Consider the following 21,168-nt stretch of genomic DNA (forward strand, 5'->3'; position numbering starts at 1 on the left):
CGGTATTCCGTAAACAGATTTGTAGAATCACGCATGCGTGAGAAATATTGTAATGCGTAGTGCGCCGAAGATGAATTTGACGTTCCTCTCTTGATGAGAAGTAAAAACGTATCGTTAATTTTATTTCGAAGAAGTGTGTAAAAAGTCATGGCGTTCAGTCCTACAATGATATCAAAATTAAAGAGCAGAGATTACGCAAATAAAATCAGACACGGTTCGCCCAAGTTACAGGAGACGTTGCGAGAGGTTGGAAACTCAATGTATTATTGTATTGTGCTGTCTTTAAAATTTTCGGACGATAGATAAAAACAGTGCAGAAATATGCATTAAAAAAAAATATATAATCTTAAAATATTTCTTATATCCGTGTTCTTACCGTCATAATTATCTTGAATAACACCAGTTTGGTTAAGTCTTCAGCGTTATAGAATCGGCATAAATCTGCAAAGGAAAAAAATTATTAAAACATTAAGAAGAAAATAATTTTTTAATTGACATTTTTATATTTTTTTAAGGCTTTGTTTTTGCATTTTGCTGCAGATACTAATCCTATCTCGATTTGTTTTTAGAAGTGTCGTCAAAGAATGCGAGAAAAACGGGATCAATTATTCAATAGACATAGATTTGGTTTGCAACTCGCTTCTATACATATGCAGGACACATTGACAGAACTAATGCGTCAAGAATTTAAGAATTTGGCAACATCAAACGATGGTGGTACAAGTCTTACATTCGCAGAGATCGATGAACCTTTAAATCAAGAGGAGGCGATTGAATTGGAAAATAAAATTATTCAGGAAGAAGGTTTGATCAATATTATATTTTAGTAATTTGTGATAATTATCAGTAATTTTTTATTTGTAATAATTAAATTGGAAGAAAGTATTTAATATTATTGTAAATTTATATGCAGAAGAATGGATACTTCAAGAATATGAGAAATTTTTACACGATGAGATCGAATCTTATATAATGTATGCTGATAATAATGAGAGGGAAGTATTCTGTCCTATATGTCAGAAAGTCATATTAGAAGAAGAAAGTAATGGTGTAAATTGTGCAGCTTGTGGATTAAAATTAATTGGTCGTACCATGCAAGAAGTAAAACATTTGATTAATGAGACTATAAAAATGCATACAATCAACTGTGTCAAAGTACCAACATTCATGATAATACCTGACGATTGTAATCTTGATTTATATTTGGTGTGTCATGACTGTTCTACTTTAGCATTAATTTGTTAATTATTTAAGATCAATTACCAGTATTAATTTTTAAAAGTAAAAGCACAATTGCTAGACAATATTCAAGTCTTATTCAAGAATATTAAATACTGATACATCAATGTGTTTAAAGACTAACAATTGTAAATTATAATTTGCATCACTTGTAATACTAATCATAATTTTTTTGACGTTATAAAAAAATTCCTAATTGTTAATTAAATTTACATTTGCATTATTGCATTTTATATATTTTTGTTAAAATGGAACTAAAGCTCAATTGTCAAATTATATTGGGTATTAATATGAAAGTTTTCAAATCAATTATTTTTAAAGTAAATTGATTCAGGAGTATTTTTCAATAGCCATACATGTGTATATAAGATAGTTTGTTATTTATAATAGTGATGAATGATACAGAGAGATATAGAAGAAATAAAATACAATAGTTCTAGATTTCTTCATGTTGTTATAATATTGAAATAATAACATGTGAATCTTTATGATACATATTGTACAAAAGAACATCCCTTTTCGACGAGTTCACTTATATTATTACCTTATCACTTATCATGTACATACACAATATGAATGTGTGAGTGTGTGTGTGTATATATGTGTGAGAGGACTTCTACATTATGTTTTGTAAAAAAAAGAAAAAAGAAAATTATCCTACAATCTAAAATAAAACGGCAAACAAAAGTCACAATAAAATGTCAAGTTAAAGAAGTTTTCAGACTATTAACTATTTTATTTGTATACCTGGAATTATTATAAATTTCACTATATACATTTTACATTAGAAAAAACACTATGCAGAGGCCTCCTTTGTAGCGTGAACTATATTCGGTATTCAAACTTTTTGCAAGTGATTTGTACATCATTATGAGTTTCCATAATAAAGATTTCATATTTATAACAGTGCAAACATAATTTGTGCAACCCCCTTTTTATATCATCAATATAATTATATCAATTTCACATAAAGTATACATATCTCTCCTTTTAACATAGTTTTGAAGTATAATTTAACAATAATATATTTATCAAATAACTGATAATTTATATTAAAAAAATTATTTGCATTTCTTTATCTCTCTTTACTTTTCAAATCATTTTCCAAAATTGCTCTTTACAACTGAATTGTTTTTGATTGCGATCTATCAAAATGATATTAGTTTATGGCATTAATCCTATTATTTTTAATAGTTATTCAACTTTCATATAAATTTCACAAAGAAATAGATTAAGTGTATGTTATTTGTTCATAGTACAATTTGTAGTCATCTAATAATTACAATATGTGTAACAATTTTTAATCAATTCTATTATATATAACAATATATATTATATAATTATTATAATAAAAATATATAATAAATATTTATATAAAAATTAAAATAAAAAATATAATTATTAATTCCAAAATCTCTTTTTTCCTCTCAATTATCTTATTATCACATTGAAAATTTTGAATTTGCACATTTTAATAGTCATATTTATCATATCAATTGTTTTTATTAGCTAGATATTTCTGAAAACAGTGGAATGAGTTTTTTCATAATACAAAAATTCATAGTGTAAACGTTTATCCTGTGTCATTATTATTAATTTACTATTAATTATTGGATCCTTGGATATAAATAGTAAGTAGCTTTTTTTTACTACAAGTAAATATATTAAATGATATTAAAAAGATTTTTTTTTTATTATTAGAGAGAATGATGTTTTTTATGCAATATTAGACATTATTATATAAAGTAGATGTGAGAGAAAGTATACGAAATATTTTTTACCAAGAAATAATTGCCTGTGAATAATTGTTACATATCAATGTATTGCATCATCAGTATACATTCTAGTATAACTGTATTTTATTTAAATTTGTAATATAAAACATTTTATATTATATATATATATATATATATATATATATATATATATATATATATATAATATTCTGTAATAAATTTTATAATTTCAATATAATATTGTAATAAAAAGAAGAATTGCCTTTACTCTTATTTCTTTGTTTGCATTTCTGCTATCATCAAATAACAACCTTTTTCATTATTTGTTTTACATAAACTATAATTTAAGCTATACGGTAACTATCATCCCTTACATTTGTATATCTAAACCTTGAACATTTTTATACAAACAGATTGTAACAAGAATTTGTGCACTTAATCACTGCGTGGATCGTCGGCGTTCTATCCGATTAACTGCCGCAAGTGCTTCCTCAGGTAGACGAGCCGGATCGGATAAAATATCAGTGGCAGTACACAAATTCCTTAGAGAATTCAGAACAGCTGAAAATGATACTTCGATCAAGATAGATATAAAGAAATAAACATTTGCTGTGTACGTATCTTATTTTATTATTTCGTATTATTTTATTTCTATTATTTTTATTCTATTTTTTTATTTCTATATTTTCTGTAGAATAAAACATCCGAAAAAGTATATGTTATAGATTATAGAGTATATGTATATCTTTTTAGATGTCTATGTACAAACCTGGTCTGAGATCGACGAGTGAGCAGTGTTGCTCTACCCACAATATTGTACTTCTATATAAATCTTCGATACTTGCAGTCGAGACTGAAGCATTGAAAGACAGCATCAGTGGTTCTAGCAATGCACTGAACTGATTATTTTGATAAAGAAGATAATCTTCTAGAGTTTTATACATATTTTGTACATTTTATTTCGAGTTGATGTTTTGAGATATAATGTTAAAGAAGAAAAAAAAAGGATACAATCCAGAATTTCCAGTTTTCTCGTGTGCGCGTACGAACGTATTCATCAAACATCTCTTTCATTTTGCTGATCCTATGTCTAGAAACTGGAGCACCCGTTGCAGGAAGCATAGATTGACAATTACTACAAGAATATTATTTCATCATGAATCATTCAAGAACAGCCAATTTATATAGATAAATCACATGTTTAATCTATTCGTTTTTGCATGCTATTACAGTTGACACATTATTTCCAGGATAATTAGTATTTTTATAATATTTCCTTGCTTTATTGAGATTAGTATTATCTGAACATACCTAATAGATGTATTAAGGCACTCAATTTGATGTCTCAAATTATCCATTTCCACCTTCAATTGATTTCTCTCCGTTCTGAGCTGCCGGATATAATCTGCCCCTTTCTGTAGCATTGCGGCTTTGCTCAGTTTCGCATTTGAATTTTGACTGAGTTGCGGTATCAGACTGTGCAACATGTCAAAACCGTTCTTGATATTATATCTACGCTTTTGTTCGGCATGAATGTGGCCGACACGCCTTTGCTCTTTATATTGACCTCTCTCCGATTCACCTTTGATGTATCCGCGAGTGGGCGATAAAGGACTACCTATGCTCATGGGACTGTGCAAGGGACTAAGGCTTAAAGCTTGAGGACTGTGCGCATTAGAACTACTATCTTTGGGTGAACCAGGACTATTTTGAGATTGGTGCGTTTGATTATTTGCATTTAAAAGAATTTGTTGGGCTGTAGATGGTTGTATTGACTGCAAGAAGATATAAATAAATGATTTTTAATAAATTTGAATGAATAGGATATATAATATGAATTGAATGATATCTGATACCTGTTGTTGCGTTTGCGTCTGCTGCTGTATGCTAGAAGTTTGCATTGTTTGAACAGTCAACGGAGTCGTGATATGTTGCGCAGTCGTCACTTGCGTTATTTCTACCATAAATATAATATTAGTTGAGAATAGATCAATACATTTATTAAATATTTATTTTATTAATATAATTAATTAAATTTGATTACTATTGTGAAGATGCATAATATAAATTGTAGTTACGTTATATAAATCTAATAAAATATATACATTTTTCTTGTATAAATAATAACATTATAATGAAAGTACATACTATTCGTAAGTAAATGTGCAAGTAAGACATTGTTATTCAGATTCAGAGCTGGATCGCTCACTGCAGATACCAATGGTGGTGGATGTATTCTGGGTGCTGTTAAAGAGGAGCTGCTTCGTGATCTGTTCCTTCCTTTCATTTGGAACTAGAAAGATGCGATCTTTTTAATAATTAAATATTTTTTGACCGATATATCTGAACTAATTTATTCAATAGCGATTATATGTATAAATAATACAATTGAACGATTTCAATCAAAAGTTTATAGATTAGTCGTAACAAAAATTTGTTACGACAGCTAATTACATACAATTCTAAGTATTTAAAAAACATTGGTACTATTTAAAAAGTTGTACTATTTAAAAAGTACTATTTAAATGCTCTTTAACACGATTTTTTTCTAGCCTGCATCATTTGAAAAATATTTTAATCGCCTATTAAAACGCATGAGATATGAACCTTAGGTACGGCAAAAATTTCTTCTTTTACCACATTGGATGTTGTTGGTTGAGGTAACAGTTTAGTTGGGTGCAGAGCAGGCGCAGTAAGGTCCAAACCGGTAGATCTACATTGCAGCAATATCTGCGACTGTGATGGTTGCTCTGTCGAAGAAACTGATACTATTTGTTGTGTGGGATGTGTCTGAAAAATAAATATAACATGTCTTTTGAACTGTGTTTCGGCTGTAAACTGGGCCATGAATATTCAGTAAATATTATGGATTTTACCTTGAAGCTATTAGTGCTAAATTTACACTGTTGAGCATTGAGATTTTGTTGCACGAGGTTTGGAAACTTGTAACACTGCTGCTGTGGTTGAACGATCTTGTAAGGCTTACTAGACATCGGAGAAGCGATCGGTAAAGGCCTTATTGCTGGATGCTGGGATTGCAACGAATTGCCAGCTTCCGCAGCAAAATTATGCTGCACTGTCACTAGATTTTGTACGGCGGGAATCGAGGATATCTGATTGGAGTTAACTGTCACCGAATGATCATTTAGCGCCGCACTGATCTGCACCGTTTGCTGGTTTGGTACTGATGCTAATTGTACCGTCTGAATTTCCATCGTGTAAGGCTGTTGTGACTGTTGAAATCCCGGATTTGGTTGTTGCGCGTTTGTTGCTTGATACGTATTTTGTTGTTGCTGTTGGGATTGTTGTATCATACGGCTAGCTCTTGATGACGTCGTTCTATTATTTCTATTCTTTTCTTGCACGGATTGACTCGTTGTGGTAGACTCGAAGTTCGGCTGGATTGCATTATAATTTTCATTCATAGTTCTAAACAAAAAATATTATATATCCGTGAATTATAAACGTCGGACTTATTATATTTGCATAAAGTCATAATAATTTCATACTTACATGCTATTCCTATATACATTTGCTGATTCAGGTTGAGGCTGAGTATATATCTTGGCGGTGTACTGAAGATTCTGTATACTAGCACCTTGCTCTTCCTGTGATAGTTGTTGCTGTTGCGAAGTTTGTTCATTCTTTATCGTCGTTGGGTTCTCTCCTATTTCGTTCATCTGATTAATTGGTGTCATCAAGTCCAGATCAGAATAATTAGTGTTTAAACTGCTATTCCGAAACATATCATCCTCCTCGGGTACAGGAGGCAATTTTGAATTTAGGAATTCTTAAATCAAGATAAAAAAAAGTATGCAACATGTAAGAAATCTTCTTCGAGTTGAAGTCTCAAAATCAATGTACATCATTATTATTTACCTTGCAACGGTTCTAAGGTGTCCATAAAATCATCCAGAGTTGGTTGCAAAGGACACAGACTAGGTTGCATGAAGTCAGCCAAACTGGCACCACGCGCTATCAAATCACATTTTAAATTCAAGCACATTATAAATTCATATTAGATAATATTCATATAGAATGATGTGCAGAATAAAAAAATTTTATAAAAAAAAATGTTTTTTATTATTAATCAATTACTAAATCTTTTATCGATATCGATATTAATTTTTGTCGAAGAATATTATTTTTTAATAACGAAAAACACGATTCTCCAAAGTTAAAAATTTGTATAAAAGTAAAAATCTTGAAAATTGCGAAAAAATTACTATTTAGAAAAATTGAGAATCACCTATTTCTCTAGGATCGGGGAAATATATTGGTTGATTTGAGCTGATAGTTGAGAAGAGTGTGTCAGTCATCAATTCCATATAATCCTCATCAACCATCATACTCTCTCCGCTTGGAGTTCCGCCGGTACCACCGAATACATTCCCTACATTCGTTCCGAAATTACCGGTGGTTCCACCTCCATTGCCCCAATCTAGCATGTCCATTGATTCCATCTAAACCAAGTTTTATATTATGTTTTGTATACTTGTTGTTTTATGAAAAACGAGGAAACATATTTTTATTTTTTTTCCAAATATATTGTTATTTTGTGTATTTAAAATATATAGGCAGAAAGTGAGAGAGATAATTAAAAAAAAAGATTATTTAGGATATTTAAATATTAAAAAAGAAGCTTGGATTAAAAACAAGAATTTTTAAAGCTTTTTCTCTATCATAGTAGCTATCCTTCCAAAGTTTTTCTCAATTATTACAATGATTATCCTTCTAAACTTAGATATTAGATATTTTAGATATAATTTATTTATATGTTAATTATTCCATGTCTTTCTTCCACAAAACAGCGAAAATATTTAATATCCTTTTAAATATCAGTTTTAAATATCAGTTATATATATTTTTAAAATATAATATTACGTACCATTTCTGTGCCATCCTTGCTCGTCCAGCCAAGGATCTTGTTTCGATAGAACATGCGCCATTTCTTGTATTCAGCTGTAACGGCTGCAAGCTTTCGTTTCCAGTATTTTCCCTCTAAGACCACCGCCTGATAAAGAGATATGCCGTTGATTCATGCTCACACTAAGTGCAGTTCTTATTGTTAAATATAAAAAAAAAAACTTTTATAACTTCACGAGCTTATTCGGATTTCCTAACTTCTTCGAGTGCTGCGTGAAATGTGGCTTGTTAGTGACATTTCGAGGAATTATCACTGCGACAATGCAATTATCTAATCAAACGAGCTGTCGCCAATTGCGATAAAGATACTTTCCAATTACGTAATTGAGAAGAAATCGAATAATACAAATCGCGGCTATTTAATAATCATTAATATTGATATGTACGATGCTTGATCCGCTACTAATATAGGGTCAAATAATTATTATTACAAGTACATTACAAGTATAAGAATTTTTTTCCAATTATCACATGAAATAATTTCGTATAATATAATTAATTACACGTTTCGTCTGTGTAAAAATATAATATATCGTCGAAATTTTGAGATTAGATGTAAAAAAAACATACCTCAGGCTTATTATGAGTATCAACGTCAAGTGGCGATGCAAACTGGCATACCAGCGTATTTTGTTTTAATATAACTGAAAAAAAAAATTTAGTTTATTAAATATGATCTTTTACCTTCACAAACTTTTAAATTTTGTAATACATAGATTGAATTTTTTCATTTATTAATATCTGAAAATATTTTTTTATGTCTGTTCTATCCTCTGAAAGCTATCTGAAAAAATTATTATCTATAAGAATTGTAAATATTTTAATTTAAATAAATGTAAAATAAAAAATTCAATTTCGCAATTTTCAAGCAATATATTAACATAATTTTGTTTATCTAAAGTAGAAAAATTGTAGCTACACGTTTTTAAAAATAGGCAATCATATCGATAAGTCGGCAATTGATGATAAGTCAAGTATGCATAGGTTTACTTCAATTGCCGTACTTAATGCTATGATTATATTACAATTATTAACGTGTCGTATATTGATGATAATCTAAAAAAATTCTGATATGAGACCCGATTTATAATGAATATACATTTCGTCGCTTTATGTAACAAATACAGATATGTGTGCAATTTAAAAAATCTCTTAACTAATTAAAAGATACGCAAAAATATGTGATTCTATCACATTTTCTCTTTCATTATTTTTTTGTATAATTTTTGTATAGTTTCAATAGTATTAGTGTAATTTTATAACTACATTCTACAAACGCAAAAGCACAATTTTGCTCTTTTTCCTCGATTCTATAGATTATTTTCTTATCTCGGTACTTCGTTTCAGCTATCTTTCGTGTTCGTCAAACGAATTGATTAGTTGATTAAGTTTTAGAAACGTGTATACACGTAAAACGCGCTACCGCAGCTCATAATGATAAGTTGGACGTAAGCCAGGTGAACACGATGAGTACTATTGGTGCGAATGTAGCACGCGGAGATGGAGCTCTTTAAATAGACGGATAATTATTTATCCGGTCGCACACATTTGAAGAATAGCAAGATAGCTACATCAATTCGAATAAGCAGGACTTTACGTATCACGATAATTAAATTGTCAATGAATCAAAGCAGATTGAAGTGAAATTGAGGTGTTTTCACTAAAGAGAAACGGTAGGCTTCACGATACAAATTCAAAATTTTCAAAATATAAAAGAATAAAATATATTCAATCCATCAATCTATTTTAGATATGAAGTTGCATTTAAAATAAATCTCATGAATATGAATTTATTTATTTCTGGCATAAAACGCTTCAACTATGGACAGTATAATATTTAAGCATAAAAGCACTTTTAGGAATTAATTCGGTAGCATTTATAGCATTTTAATTTGAGAATATATACGATAAGATTGGGATTAAGCTTGAAGAGTTATGAGAGTAAATTGAAGTAAATGAGAGTAAACCAAAGAAAATTAAGCTTGTAAAAATTATTATTACAATATTCTGTCGATAAGACAAAAATAATTTCCTGGATAAATTACAATAAAGAAGATATTTTAATTTCGATTATTTTAAAGGTATATATCTATCAACTAATATATTAAAATTAAAATTAAAATATATTAAATGGTTTTTTTTTCTTACATTGCATGTGCCAGCATCTCCAGATCACATTATTTAATCTGATCTTGTCCTTCCATCTCAATCTGATACCTTTAAATCGATTCCACTTGGGCGATGTCAACTTCTGTCTGGAACAAATCCAAATGCCCATACGTCATACCCACTGTGGGAACTACATATTCGAATTCTCTATAATTAATTAAAGATAATTTTCCATATTCATATTTATTTTATGTAATTATTTCATTTTTATGTACAGAATATCATTTAAAGATGAATAAACATCGCAGATGTATTTTAATTCAATATAAAATTTTGGATTTTTTCTTATAAAAAATTTGATTATATCTCATCTTTTTAAGACACCATATTTTATTTTTGTGATATATCAAATATCGTGGCGTAACTAATCTTTAAAATAAAATTGTTAAAAAAATTACTTGAAGTTAAATAAAAAATAAAATTGTGTTAACATTTTGAATACATTTTTTTCTAGAAAAATAGATTGCAAATTAGTAAAAGAATATATTTGCGACATTTGTCTAATTGTAAGCGTTTAGAAAATAATATGCATGTTTCATAAATTTTATAATAACTTTTAAGTTAAGTTTAATAATTTCCTTTTACACGATATGTGGATACATCGTAGTAATCTTGAATAGATGCGCAATGATTTTGTTTTGTCAACAAACGAATGATTTTGACAAATTTAGCAATTGCTCTATCGCAGGAAAAGATCACTTGCTTTGTGCGAATTTTGCGAGACGCAGTTAGAGAACCTAGTAAATTTCCACGCAAAAGTTCAACAAACCTCGCACTTATGTATAGTATTTTTCCATAGGATTTCAGTAACATAATTAAAAACATTTGGAAATCACAACTTTCATTAAAATCTTCCATAAAGTTGATGAAATATTCGTATATATTTCTCATCATAAAACATAAATATTATTATCATCAATGTATAATTCCTAATTATTTTATGACTTTATCTTTTATGACTTTATTTAAATTACTAAAGTTTTTATTCGCATTTGTAATTTTTAATGTTCTACATAGATATGAATAAAATAAATTTATAATGCAGAGAGTCGTCAACAATATTACAATAAAATATTAATGGAGATGTTTAAATATTTTTTTTATTTATAAGTAAATTTTTCATGCTAGATATCAGAATACATCAACTATTGAATTTACGCAGAGAATCGCGTAATTAGTTTTTAATTTCTGAATGTGGCCATAATTACGAAGCGAACTTTTCGTTATCGCTTCGTTCGTCGATATATCAACGACGAAGAGTCAACAGTAAGAAAATATCTGTAGTCGGAAGATTTCCACATTTACTCGTATCTCGTGACAGACGATGGCGAGTTTCTTCTCCTTGGCATTAGACCCTGCTTAGTCGATTCTTCTTTCCGAGTTATAGCCATTTTCATTTTTCTAATCGTGTGTGCGTGATTAGATAAGCTATAACGGATCAAGAAGCCAAGAAAGCTGAGAAAAGAAATCGCTTTTACAAATCAAATCATCGTTTCCGTTCATAGCGGAAATAATTTATAATCTGATTTTGCTCCAAGGATTTAAAAAATAAAAAAATTATCGTATATATTTCTGTTGTAATTATGTAGAATATAATTAATTAGTCACGTAAAAATATGCTACATAAAATAAAGTTATAATATATATAATAGTTTAAATATAATGTTTTTTTCTCATATATTTAAAGCAATAAAAAAATAAAATTGGGTGTCATTTAAAATTGTTATTTAAAATTACAGCAAAGATTATATAAAATTATATGTATTTCAAGTTTTGAATAGAATAAATATTTTTATTAATAATAACTTAACTGTTTATTTATTACCAAATAAAAGTTGTATAAATGTAAATTGCAGAAATCATAATAATAAACATAGATTCTTATTGTTTTTCAAGAGTTTTAAATTCCACAGAGTTTATTATTCTTTATTAGTTAAGATTAGTTAAATAGCATAATTAGTACAAAATCTGTTTTTATAATAAATTCTGCTTGTCTGCTGTCTAAAACGCCAAGTTATCGTGTGCTTGTCCTCTCTTCATTTTTCACCAGTTTTAATGAAACATAGTACTAAAGGATCTCATTATCAGATAACGCTTTATTTGTTTGTTGCGCGATATGCGACTCGGAATACCATTACCATCACAAAGCGCAGTCGCGATTTTATTATCGTATTGCCGAGCGACTTAATAGTGCGACAAAGTAGATAGCGTGTCACGTTTGTAAAACAATTTTCAAAAAGAAAAACAAAAAAGTTAATGAAACACAAATAGCGTAGAGAACGAACAAAAGAAATTCCAGTCACTCGCTTTGATAAGCGCCACGACGAATCCCTCGATATCGCTCTTATTTTAAGCTCTTCGCGGTTTTAATTATCTGAGTTATAAGAAGAGAGCAAAGATCACACCGTGAAAACTAAATTCGTCGTTTCTTCGAAACATCGTCTATCCCGGATCTCTCGGATCAGGATGTTTTAAACACACATTTGGGACATAATTTCACATAAATTTAAGGAGACTAAATTAATGTTACATATATACATAGATTTATAATTTTAATTATAAAATTATTAGATTAAATCTTTTCGTGTTAGTCTTGTAAAATTATGTAACACTTCTCTAAAACAATATTCTATATTTAAATTAGAATTTAATATATTAAATTTCTTCTCAAGTTGATTAAATAATTTAAAGTTAAAAAAAAGCATTCATTAAAAGAGATAATAGAAACGCGACGGATATATCCAAATGCCGGCATTTTCCTCGACTAGCAATCGAATGATAAATGGTTTCCGTGCAATGTTATCGAGTACTGTAAATATACGGGGCCGAATAGCCAGGGAACGGAAATAGATTCTCCGGCCACCGATTGAATCAGTGGGCGAGCCTCTCAACTCGGCTCGCGCGGATTCTCGCTCTCGCATGTCTCTTGCTTGTTGCTTGTCGCGCGACGTACGGAGGTGTTACGTTGCCGGCGTAACGTACGCACTACGAATGTAAGGCTCGTGATGACGCAGTGGCCTTGCGTCGATAAAAGACACGTTATGCGCGACACTTGAGGAGAGGAGGGCTTTTACGGTAATCTAACGTGATTTCGCATTTTCGCGATTCGTCGCGCGCGAAAGCGATGCACCCGGCGCGATTAGGACAACGATCTCTCTCTCTCTCTCTCTCTCTCTTTCTCGAAGTCGATATTAATCCCGTCAAGTATGTAGTTTCTAATGTTACACGCGAGAAAGAATATCTTATGCACCGAAATATTTAATAAAATAGTAAACCGAAATAAATTTTATTTGCTGAAAAGTATGATTTCATTATTCATTCGTATTATATTGCACTTTGATTTTTCAAAAAAATTGTATGTTTATAATTACGGATCATTTCTGATTGAGAAATCATCAACTTTTAACTGTCATCGCGTGGCAGATGTCATCGTTTTTAATATGAATTTGATTAACTGCAACTGCAAAGATGGACTTGAGATACCTCAATATGCTGATTTAAGGCGTAAAGTGATAGCGCAAAGAAAGCAAACTTTCTTATGATACGTGGATAGCGCTTACGTAAGGGAAAACTGAAGATACGTTCAATGTATCATGATATGATATGAAACTTATGTGAGTGATCATAAAGCACTTTTTGTGCTTAGAAAAAGAAATTTAGATGAATGTACAATGTAGAACAAATCAGGGCATAAATTGAAGGTTTTATTAGTTTTCATCGATATATTCGATTGTACTAATAAAATTATGTAAATTACTGAAATTAATGATTTGGCTTAATTTCATGAGTAATATGTTATTAGTGAATAATTAGAATTAGAATTATTTGCTCGTCTTCGAATAAAAAATATTTACGTTCTATGCAACGATCGCAAATTGAAATTTATGATTTACGTCAGCAATCCGAGATGGTCTAATAAAAGCGGCAAATCTGTCTCACAGTACTGTCAAGTATAACAATTACAAAAATTCTTCAATAAAAAGTAATTTTTTTCCACTCATAACGCATATTCAAATTGCAAATTGTAAATTTTGCCAGAAAAACTGTATCTAATAGATTTTATTTTCCGTAGTGCAATAATTCAGCGAAAGTCTTTATCGAACACGTCGATGCTCTTATTTCACTATATCGCGGGATGAATCTCAGGGTTAATTCAATAATATAACATGCATTATACAACGTAAAATGTAGGAATAAACAGTCAACGTGTATGTCTTGTATGATCTTATAAAAATCGATTAATTCCATAAATTCCGTCCATTTTCTGTCAGATGTAATACCGTGATCAACAATATTTTTTAATTATCTAATTTTTTATTTTGTCATCCAATATACAATATATCACATTGTTTAAGACATCATAGAAAATGTATATAAAATCCATTTTACCATTCGTATGACTCTTTATTACTATTAATAGCTTCAGAATAATTTATTTTTTTATAAAGATATTATGCACATATAATAATAAAAATAGAAAATTTTTTATATATTTGAAATTTTTATAAAAATAAACATAAATTTTCTCTTGTAAAAAGTTCAAAAATATATAAATATTTAAAAATTTTTAAAATTAAATAATTCTTTAATGTAATTCTAATATATATTTCAATTTTTATTGATATATACATATACTTTAATCATTTCAATAGCTTAATATAAATATAATTTTTTTATAAACACTAGATTCAAAATTTTGGTTGCGCAATTTAACAGACACATTGATAAATGATCGATACTTTTTTTAAGGAAAGATGACAGAGATTTAATAGGCTGTGTTTTATGATTTGAAGAAATAAATAAATATGAACTTGTGAATGAGATAAAATATAACATCGCTAATATTTGTTAAGATGCATTATTTGTTTCTATAGAGTACTGACGTGAGTAAAGTATGAACTTCGCGATGTGAATATATATATATATATATATATATATATATATATATAGGTGTCCTGAAAATTTTGACACACTCGAAGTGTGAAGGAAGATTGGGCCAAACTGAGTCGAAAAGTCCTATACCATTTTGCAAAATTCGCAATAGTTTTTGCATTATTAATTAAAATATGTGAGCTAATGAGCACGTTGGAAAGAGATAGGTCGGTATCGGCAGGCATGTACGACGGATTACTTGTGTACGTTTTTTGTTTAAGAGACGTACAAATAATCCGTCGTACATGCCTGCCGATACCGGTCTATTGCTTTCCGCAATGCGCTCATTAGCTCACATATTTTAATTAATAACGCAAAAATTATTGCAAATTTTGCAAAATGGTATAGGACTTTTCGACTCAGTTTGGCCCAATCTACCTTCACACTTCGGATGTGTCAAAATTTTTAAGACACCTTGTATATATTGCACTGTGAATGATTATTTCTTATTTTTCTCGCACGATGAATCAGTTAAGACGTAAGCATTTAAAAAAATTACATAAATAATATGCACATACATACATAATATATAATTGCTTGTTTTATATATATATACATATACAGAGTATATGTCTGATCCAGCTTCCTGGATCTCGGAAACGATGTTAGATATGCAAAAAACATTTCAGAAAAAATTTCATTCAAGGCCAAATCCATATATTCATTATCCCTATTTTCATTATCTATTCTCCTTAATATCTTACAACTTTTGTTTGAAACATTTTTTCATATCTAAAGCCGAGATCCAGGAAACTGAGTCAAATTTAGAGAATTTTATTTAATTTTAGACGCATCCTGCATAAACACGTATATATTGTAATGCATTTTAATTCAACATATGATTTTTTAATGTATAATACGCGAAATAAAATTTTAATCAATATCAAGATCTTCCGAGTAATAATTGTAATTAAAAAAGAATTAAATTTACGTACCGAATCAATTTTGTATGGCGGCTTGTTTGCTGAGAATATATTACTTGGAAACCACTGGATGGTATTGTAAATGATGTCATTGTGGTATATCGTACGACAAAAAATGATCAGCGTACTCGACAAAAATTGCTAGAATTACTTAACTTTATCTAACTTTACTGTAAAATCCGCGTCAAAATAATAATATCATTCCGACAAGAACTTCAACAAAGATATGTACGTATCAGCTGATATTACTATTACTGTGCTAACTAATCCTTAATCGTTTTATTTATGCTTTTAACGCCCAACCTAGATTTCGATTAAATCAACATCTCGTTATTCTAATCCATATATATGAGAAAAAGAATTGAGATTCTATACTAGAGAACTATTCACTCACATGCTTGGATAAAGCTATTTTTAATTTTAAGAAACTCTTTTCTTCGCTTGATAACTTGAATTATTTTATTTCCAAAATTATTTATGATTATAAAAACTTCATTAAATGAATCAAATAAATCAATATTTTTTCTCATATTTTTTTAATTTAGAACATTAAACATCTTGCAAACCATGTCAAATCTTTGCATCACCAATTTAAATTTTTTAATAAAAAATTTGCTTGAAGTAAAAACGAATTCGTAATTAATTCGAAGTTAATTTATTATGTAAGCGACATATAAAAAGTCTTATCTTACAAACCGCGCGAGCTTAAATATCATGTTGTCATTCGTTATTTTAGAATAGCAGAAATAGTTCATCGTAATGCGCTTGTTGATCCGAATTACGATATTGTTATTGCGGCTGTTTACATTATGACATTGCATTATTATTATGATGATGAAGACTATTTCTTCAAAATTTTATCGCCCCAATAACGCGATGAGTTTCAATGAGATCGATTGATATGACGTATTTTCCAGGGTTGCCAAAGATATAATTAATTTGGCCTCATGTTTGTCAAGACGTCGAAGACAGAAATCGATACTATGCAGATATCGGTGTTAGATTCATCGGGGAAATTATATCGTGTCATGGTATCAATATATCATCGACTAAATTATATTATTGATGTTATCTTCAGATAATTATATCTGCTCCGTTAACAATAGTGATTTACAAATTTATATAATATCAAATTGCATTAGATGTTACACATGAAAAATTGAACAATATATATATATATATATTTATATATATATATATATATATATATATATATATATAAATTAATTATTTTAAATTTTACATATTTTAATAGAATATATATTAAAATATTCTGTTGTTATATCGTTGAAAATAAGTCATAGAAATATATGAGAAAACAAATCTTATGCTTCATTTATTTATATATTCAACATCAAATTACTTTATTATTTCTTGAAGAAAACAATCCGTACTTGACAAATATTAATTAAAAAAATTAAAGAAGTTGATTTGGTATGATCTTAAATTGATCGCAAAATAATTCAAAGTAATTTAATGCTTTTTTAGGTTATTAAAAATTTATCTAGATTATTGAGATCTGCATGCGATTACAATAGGCACTGTTAAAACTGCATATAATTGCAACAGGTTTTGTTGTCTGCATGCTACAATAAGTTGTACAATCAACTGTAATGTCATCGTATATACGTTAGTATATAATACGTCAGCATATAAGGTATATATCTATATAAAATTCACATATGCGACTAATATATATTATTTTTTTGCGCTGTGCAAATTTTTTATATCATAAAATTGTATTTCTCAATGTGTGTATTAATTTCCTTCACGTGTCTCTATCTATATATCTATCATTTTTATAGAGATATTTTCAAGGCTATTTTTCATCAATAAAGCTCAGAGGTAACTAAGTTCATCGACTCTTCGTTTTCTTTCAAATTTATAATTTTAATAAAATAGGATCATAGTTAAACATGTTAACTTTAACTAAATTGTTTACGATAATACACTCGCAGGGAAAAACGGAAATTGTCGGCAGAAGCCGTGCTCTCCGTTGTCTGCGCGCGACTTTAGCGAGGCCACGCTTAATTGCGATGTTGTCGTTTGATTTCTACGGCCTCTCTTTCATTAATTCAATTGTCTTTTATCAGCGGGAATGCTACTAGTCAGTCTAGAACCGGTAGAGCATTTATCCGGTTGCCTAGCGCAAGCAAAACACGTCACAAAGCAACTCTACTTTCAGAGCAAGAATATTTTTTTCAAAAGAATTAAATCATCTTATGAACATAAGATTTGTTCATCTTATAGAGTTATATCTTCTTGTATTATCTACGTAAAAAAAGAAAAAAAGGGAAATAGATTTGTATTTAGAAGAGAAAAAAAAGTACAAAAATATAACAAAAGTACTACGAACAAATCTTGTTATTAATATTTCGGTCATGTAATTTCCCGATGAAATCGATTATCGGATGACTCGAACGTGTCTGTAAAGAGAATATCGTTCTCCGTATCTCTTTGACCCCGTATGGCATTTAAATGCGCTACTTAAAAGGGGGACTCCAAAGGTATGGTCATGTTTCTTATTTTGAAAAAGACGGGAAAGATTCAACTAATTCGACTCTTTCGTTTTATTTTTCGAAGCTTGTAACGTTGCTGATTCAATAATACTTTAATTTTATATATTGGACTCGTTATAGTAATATTAATGTAAAAGATTCAAAATAAAGATGAATTGAGACAAAAAGAAAAATTCGCGTAACTTATAAAGCTCATTTACAAACAAAATTTAATCATATAATAATATAATAAATGATTTTGAAGTTATATATATGCGATGCAAATAATTTACATTTGTAAGACGAGTGAAAAATATTTCAATGATTTGCAAGAAAACATTATGTAATTCTTAATTTTGATTTTATATATATGTATAAAATTAAAGGATTAAAGAGATTTTTGCATAATTATTTAATATATAATTCTGTCCTGTTTAGGAAAAAATAAAGAATATAAGACAGTTTGAGAAAAGAAAACCTTCCTCAGTTATATATTAAATCATTCAATATAGATTTTATCTTACAATTATATTATTATTATTTCGTTCAATAGTCGTCAAAAATTACCGGAGAAAAGGAGGAACTCACCTGTAGGCGAGAGACATGCACTGGAAAAGCTTGTTCAAGGATGTTTCGATGCTCAACTGCTGGGAGGAGCTCCTGATGTACGACAAGCTGTTATTTGCGAATCTGTCTTGAAAAAAGCCGGGCGTAGCGGCGATCGAGAAGCTGGTAGTCTGCGTCTCCTCTTGATCCGGCACTGGCACGGCAAGATCATCTTCATCGTCCTGCGCCTCGGCTTCAAAGTCCGACACCATAAAGTGGCCCGAGTGTATGGTCTCGCGCGAGTCCCGTCCCCCGTTATTTTCCCGTTTATTATCATTGCCAGTACGATGAAAACCGCCCTGGCTCGTCATCGACGGCTTTCGATAGATTAATTCTGCCTGCATCTTTGATCCTCTGCGAATACGATTGGTCTTTTCGAATCTCAGTACGCTAATGTATTTATTTTGTATGTCTAACGGACTTTCTCAATCATTTGAAATGAAACGACAAATAAATAAGCCTGGTAAAACCGAATTTTTAAAGAAATATCTTTCCATTCAAGCCACATTGCGTATATTTAATTCACACACAAATAATATATTTCAGCAACCGATAACAAATAAGATAAATAAGATTAATTTAAAAATTTCTATAATTTAGAAAATTAAGTATTTTTATCTTATTATTCACTCAAGCAAAATATTTTATAATTTGCCGATTTTTTTTTAAACAATTATAATAACAGATTTGAAAATTTTAATCGAAAGATTTAATTATATCTGATTTATGTCTTGTGATTTAAAAGGATATTGTTGAAGTAAAATGTGACAGGATTAGACGACCCCGTTTCAAGAAATCAGCACACAGCACAGTCTACATGATAGAAGAAAGACTTATGATAGACACAACAAGTCCCAGTTATCGAGCCCATGATAAACTTAGTTCATAATGCACCTCTTTTTTTTAAGTTTATATCATATTTAAGTGCTACTAAAGGAAAGAAAAAGAGAAAGAGAGAGAGAGGGGAGGGGGAGAGAGAGATACTATGTGTGTGTGTGTGTATGCCTAAGTCTGAACTATAAAAATTTAGTATGGCTAAACACGTTATGTAAATCAATATTGTGGAATTGATATTGCGGTATACAAGCTTATACATATGTTTTTTAAAACTATAAATGACATGTAAATATGCATATTTCGATGCTAACTCTTTGACGGTGACATTACTCAGCAAAGTTTAAATTCTCTTCGCATCAAGTATATTATATGATAGATTATGAATATGATAAATGATTTATTATTATAATTTATAAATGGGGATTATAATTTATAAATGAATTTAAAAAAAATAATTTAAAAAAAAATTATAAATTATATTATTTAACACGTTGACGCCGGCGCGGATATTCGCAGTCCGTTCCTTGCGGCGGCGCTTCAACTAGCGGTTCGCCCCATGGGGCGGCGCGGCACCAAATTATACTGTTCACGACCCGTTACGACCCGTTACGACCTGTTACTGACCCACGATGCCCAGTCGCATGAATTGGGGAAAAACCCTAATTCGTTTTTTATGGCCAAAAGCCTGGTCGACGGGCAAACGAAGGCATTATGTATGGCATGCTTTAAAAAGTTGCACAGAAAAAATTAAATTACATTTAATTATATTCAATTTATAAGTTAAATTATAAGATGTATTTTGTATTGAATGTTTGATTGTAATATTCAAATGTTAATGTATACTGTTGAATAAAATAAAATAACATTTTGTATTACGTACTTTTTGATATAGAAGCGTGGCCCATCGGTGGGTCATGCCGCCCCACGGAACGGACAAGCTTGATCCACCGGTGGGTCATGCCGGCGTCAACGTGTTAAATAAATACTCAAAAATTTTAACAATAAATTTTATTTGTTTTATGAAGAAAAAAATGAAAAATTAAAAAATAATTTTAAAAATAATTTTGGTTGATTTTGGCCATTTTGGCTAAAAATAAGAAATAAAATTTAATTTACATTAATATTATATATAAATATATATATTATATATAATGAATTTTATAAATTTATATAAATATTTAATTATTTATATTAAATAATTTATTTTAAATAATTTAATTATAATTATTTATTATTAATCATTAATATTATTTATAATTAATCATAATGTTAATTATTAAGATCTTAAAATTAAAAAAAAAG

General features: G+C 29.3%; 2 protein-coding genes across 4 annotated transcripts; one reads left to right on the forward strand and one right to left on the reverse strand.

Annotated features, from left to right (window-relative positions):
• Positions 1-14: 14 nt before the first annotated feature.
• On the forward strand, positions 15-2,143 carry LOC126859294 (RPA-interacting protein-like). The gene is made up of 3 exons (XM_050610424.1): positions 15-246; positions 570-804; positions 914-2,143. The coding sequence occupies exons 1-3, from the start codon at positions 148-150 to the stop codon at positions 1,243-1,245; spliced, it is 666 nt and encodes a 221-aa protein (XP_050466381.1). The 5' UTR covers positions 15-147; the 3' UTR covers positions 1,246-2,143.
• On the reverse strand, positions 1,674-19,816 carry LOC126859229 (MLX-interacting protein). 3 transcript variants are annotated; one of them, XM_050610285.1, is made up of 16 exons: positions 19,799-19,816; positions 19,012-19,383; positions 10,050-10,156; positions 8,472-8,545; positions 7,864-7,989; positions 7,225-7,438; positions 6,855-6,950; positions 6,489-6,765; positions 5,852-6,404; positions 5,583-5,765; positions 5,124-5,268; positions 4,832-4,932; positions 4,287-4,750; positions 3,987-4,110; positions 3,745-3,874; positions 1,674-3,536 (listed from the first exon to the last, which is right to left on the reverse strand). In XM_050610285.1, the coding sequence occupies exons 2-16, from the start codon at positions 19,371-19,373 to the stop codon at positions 3,415-3,417; spliced, it is 3,078 nt and encodes a 1,025-aa protein (XP_050466242.1). In that variant the 5' UTR covers positions 19,374-19,383; positions 19,799-19,816; the 3' UTR covers positions 1,674-3,414. The 3 variants fall into 3 exon arrangements, with proteins under 3 accessions (XP_050466242.1, XP_050466241.1, XP_050466243.1); XM_050610284.1 differs by lacking the exon at positions 19,799-19,816 and having other exon boundaries at positions 19,012-19,565; XM_050610286.1 differs by lacking the exon at positions 19,799-19,816 and having other exon boundaries at positions 10,050-10,152; positions 19,012-19,155.
• Between the last annotated feature and the right edge of the window lie 1,352 nt (positions 19,817-21,168).

This window comes from Cataglyphis hispanica, chromosome 3, assembly GCF_021464435.1.
Source record: "Cataglyphis hispanica isolate Lineage 1 chromosome 3, ULB_Chis1_1.0, whole genome shotgun sequence".
Lineage (NCBI taxonomy): Eukaryota > Metazoa > Arthropoda > Insecta > Hymenoptera > Formicidae > Cataglyphis > Cataglyphis hispanica.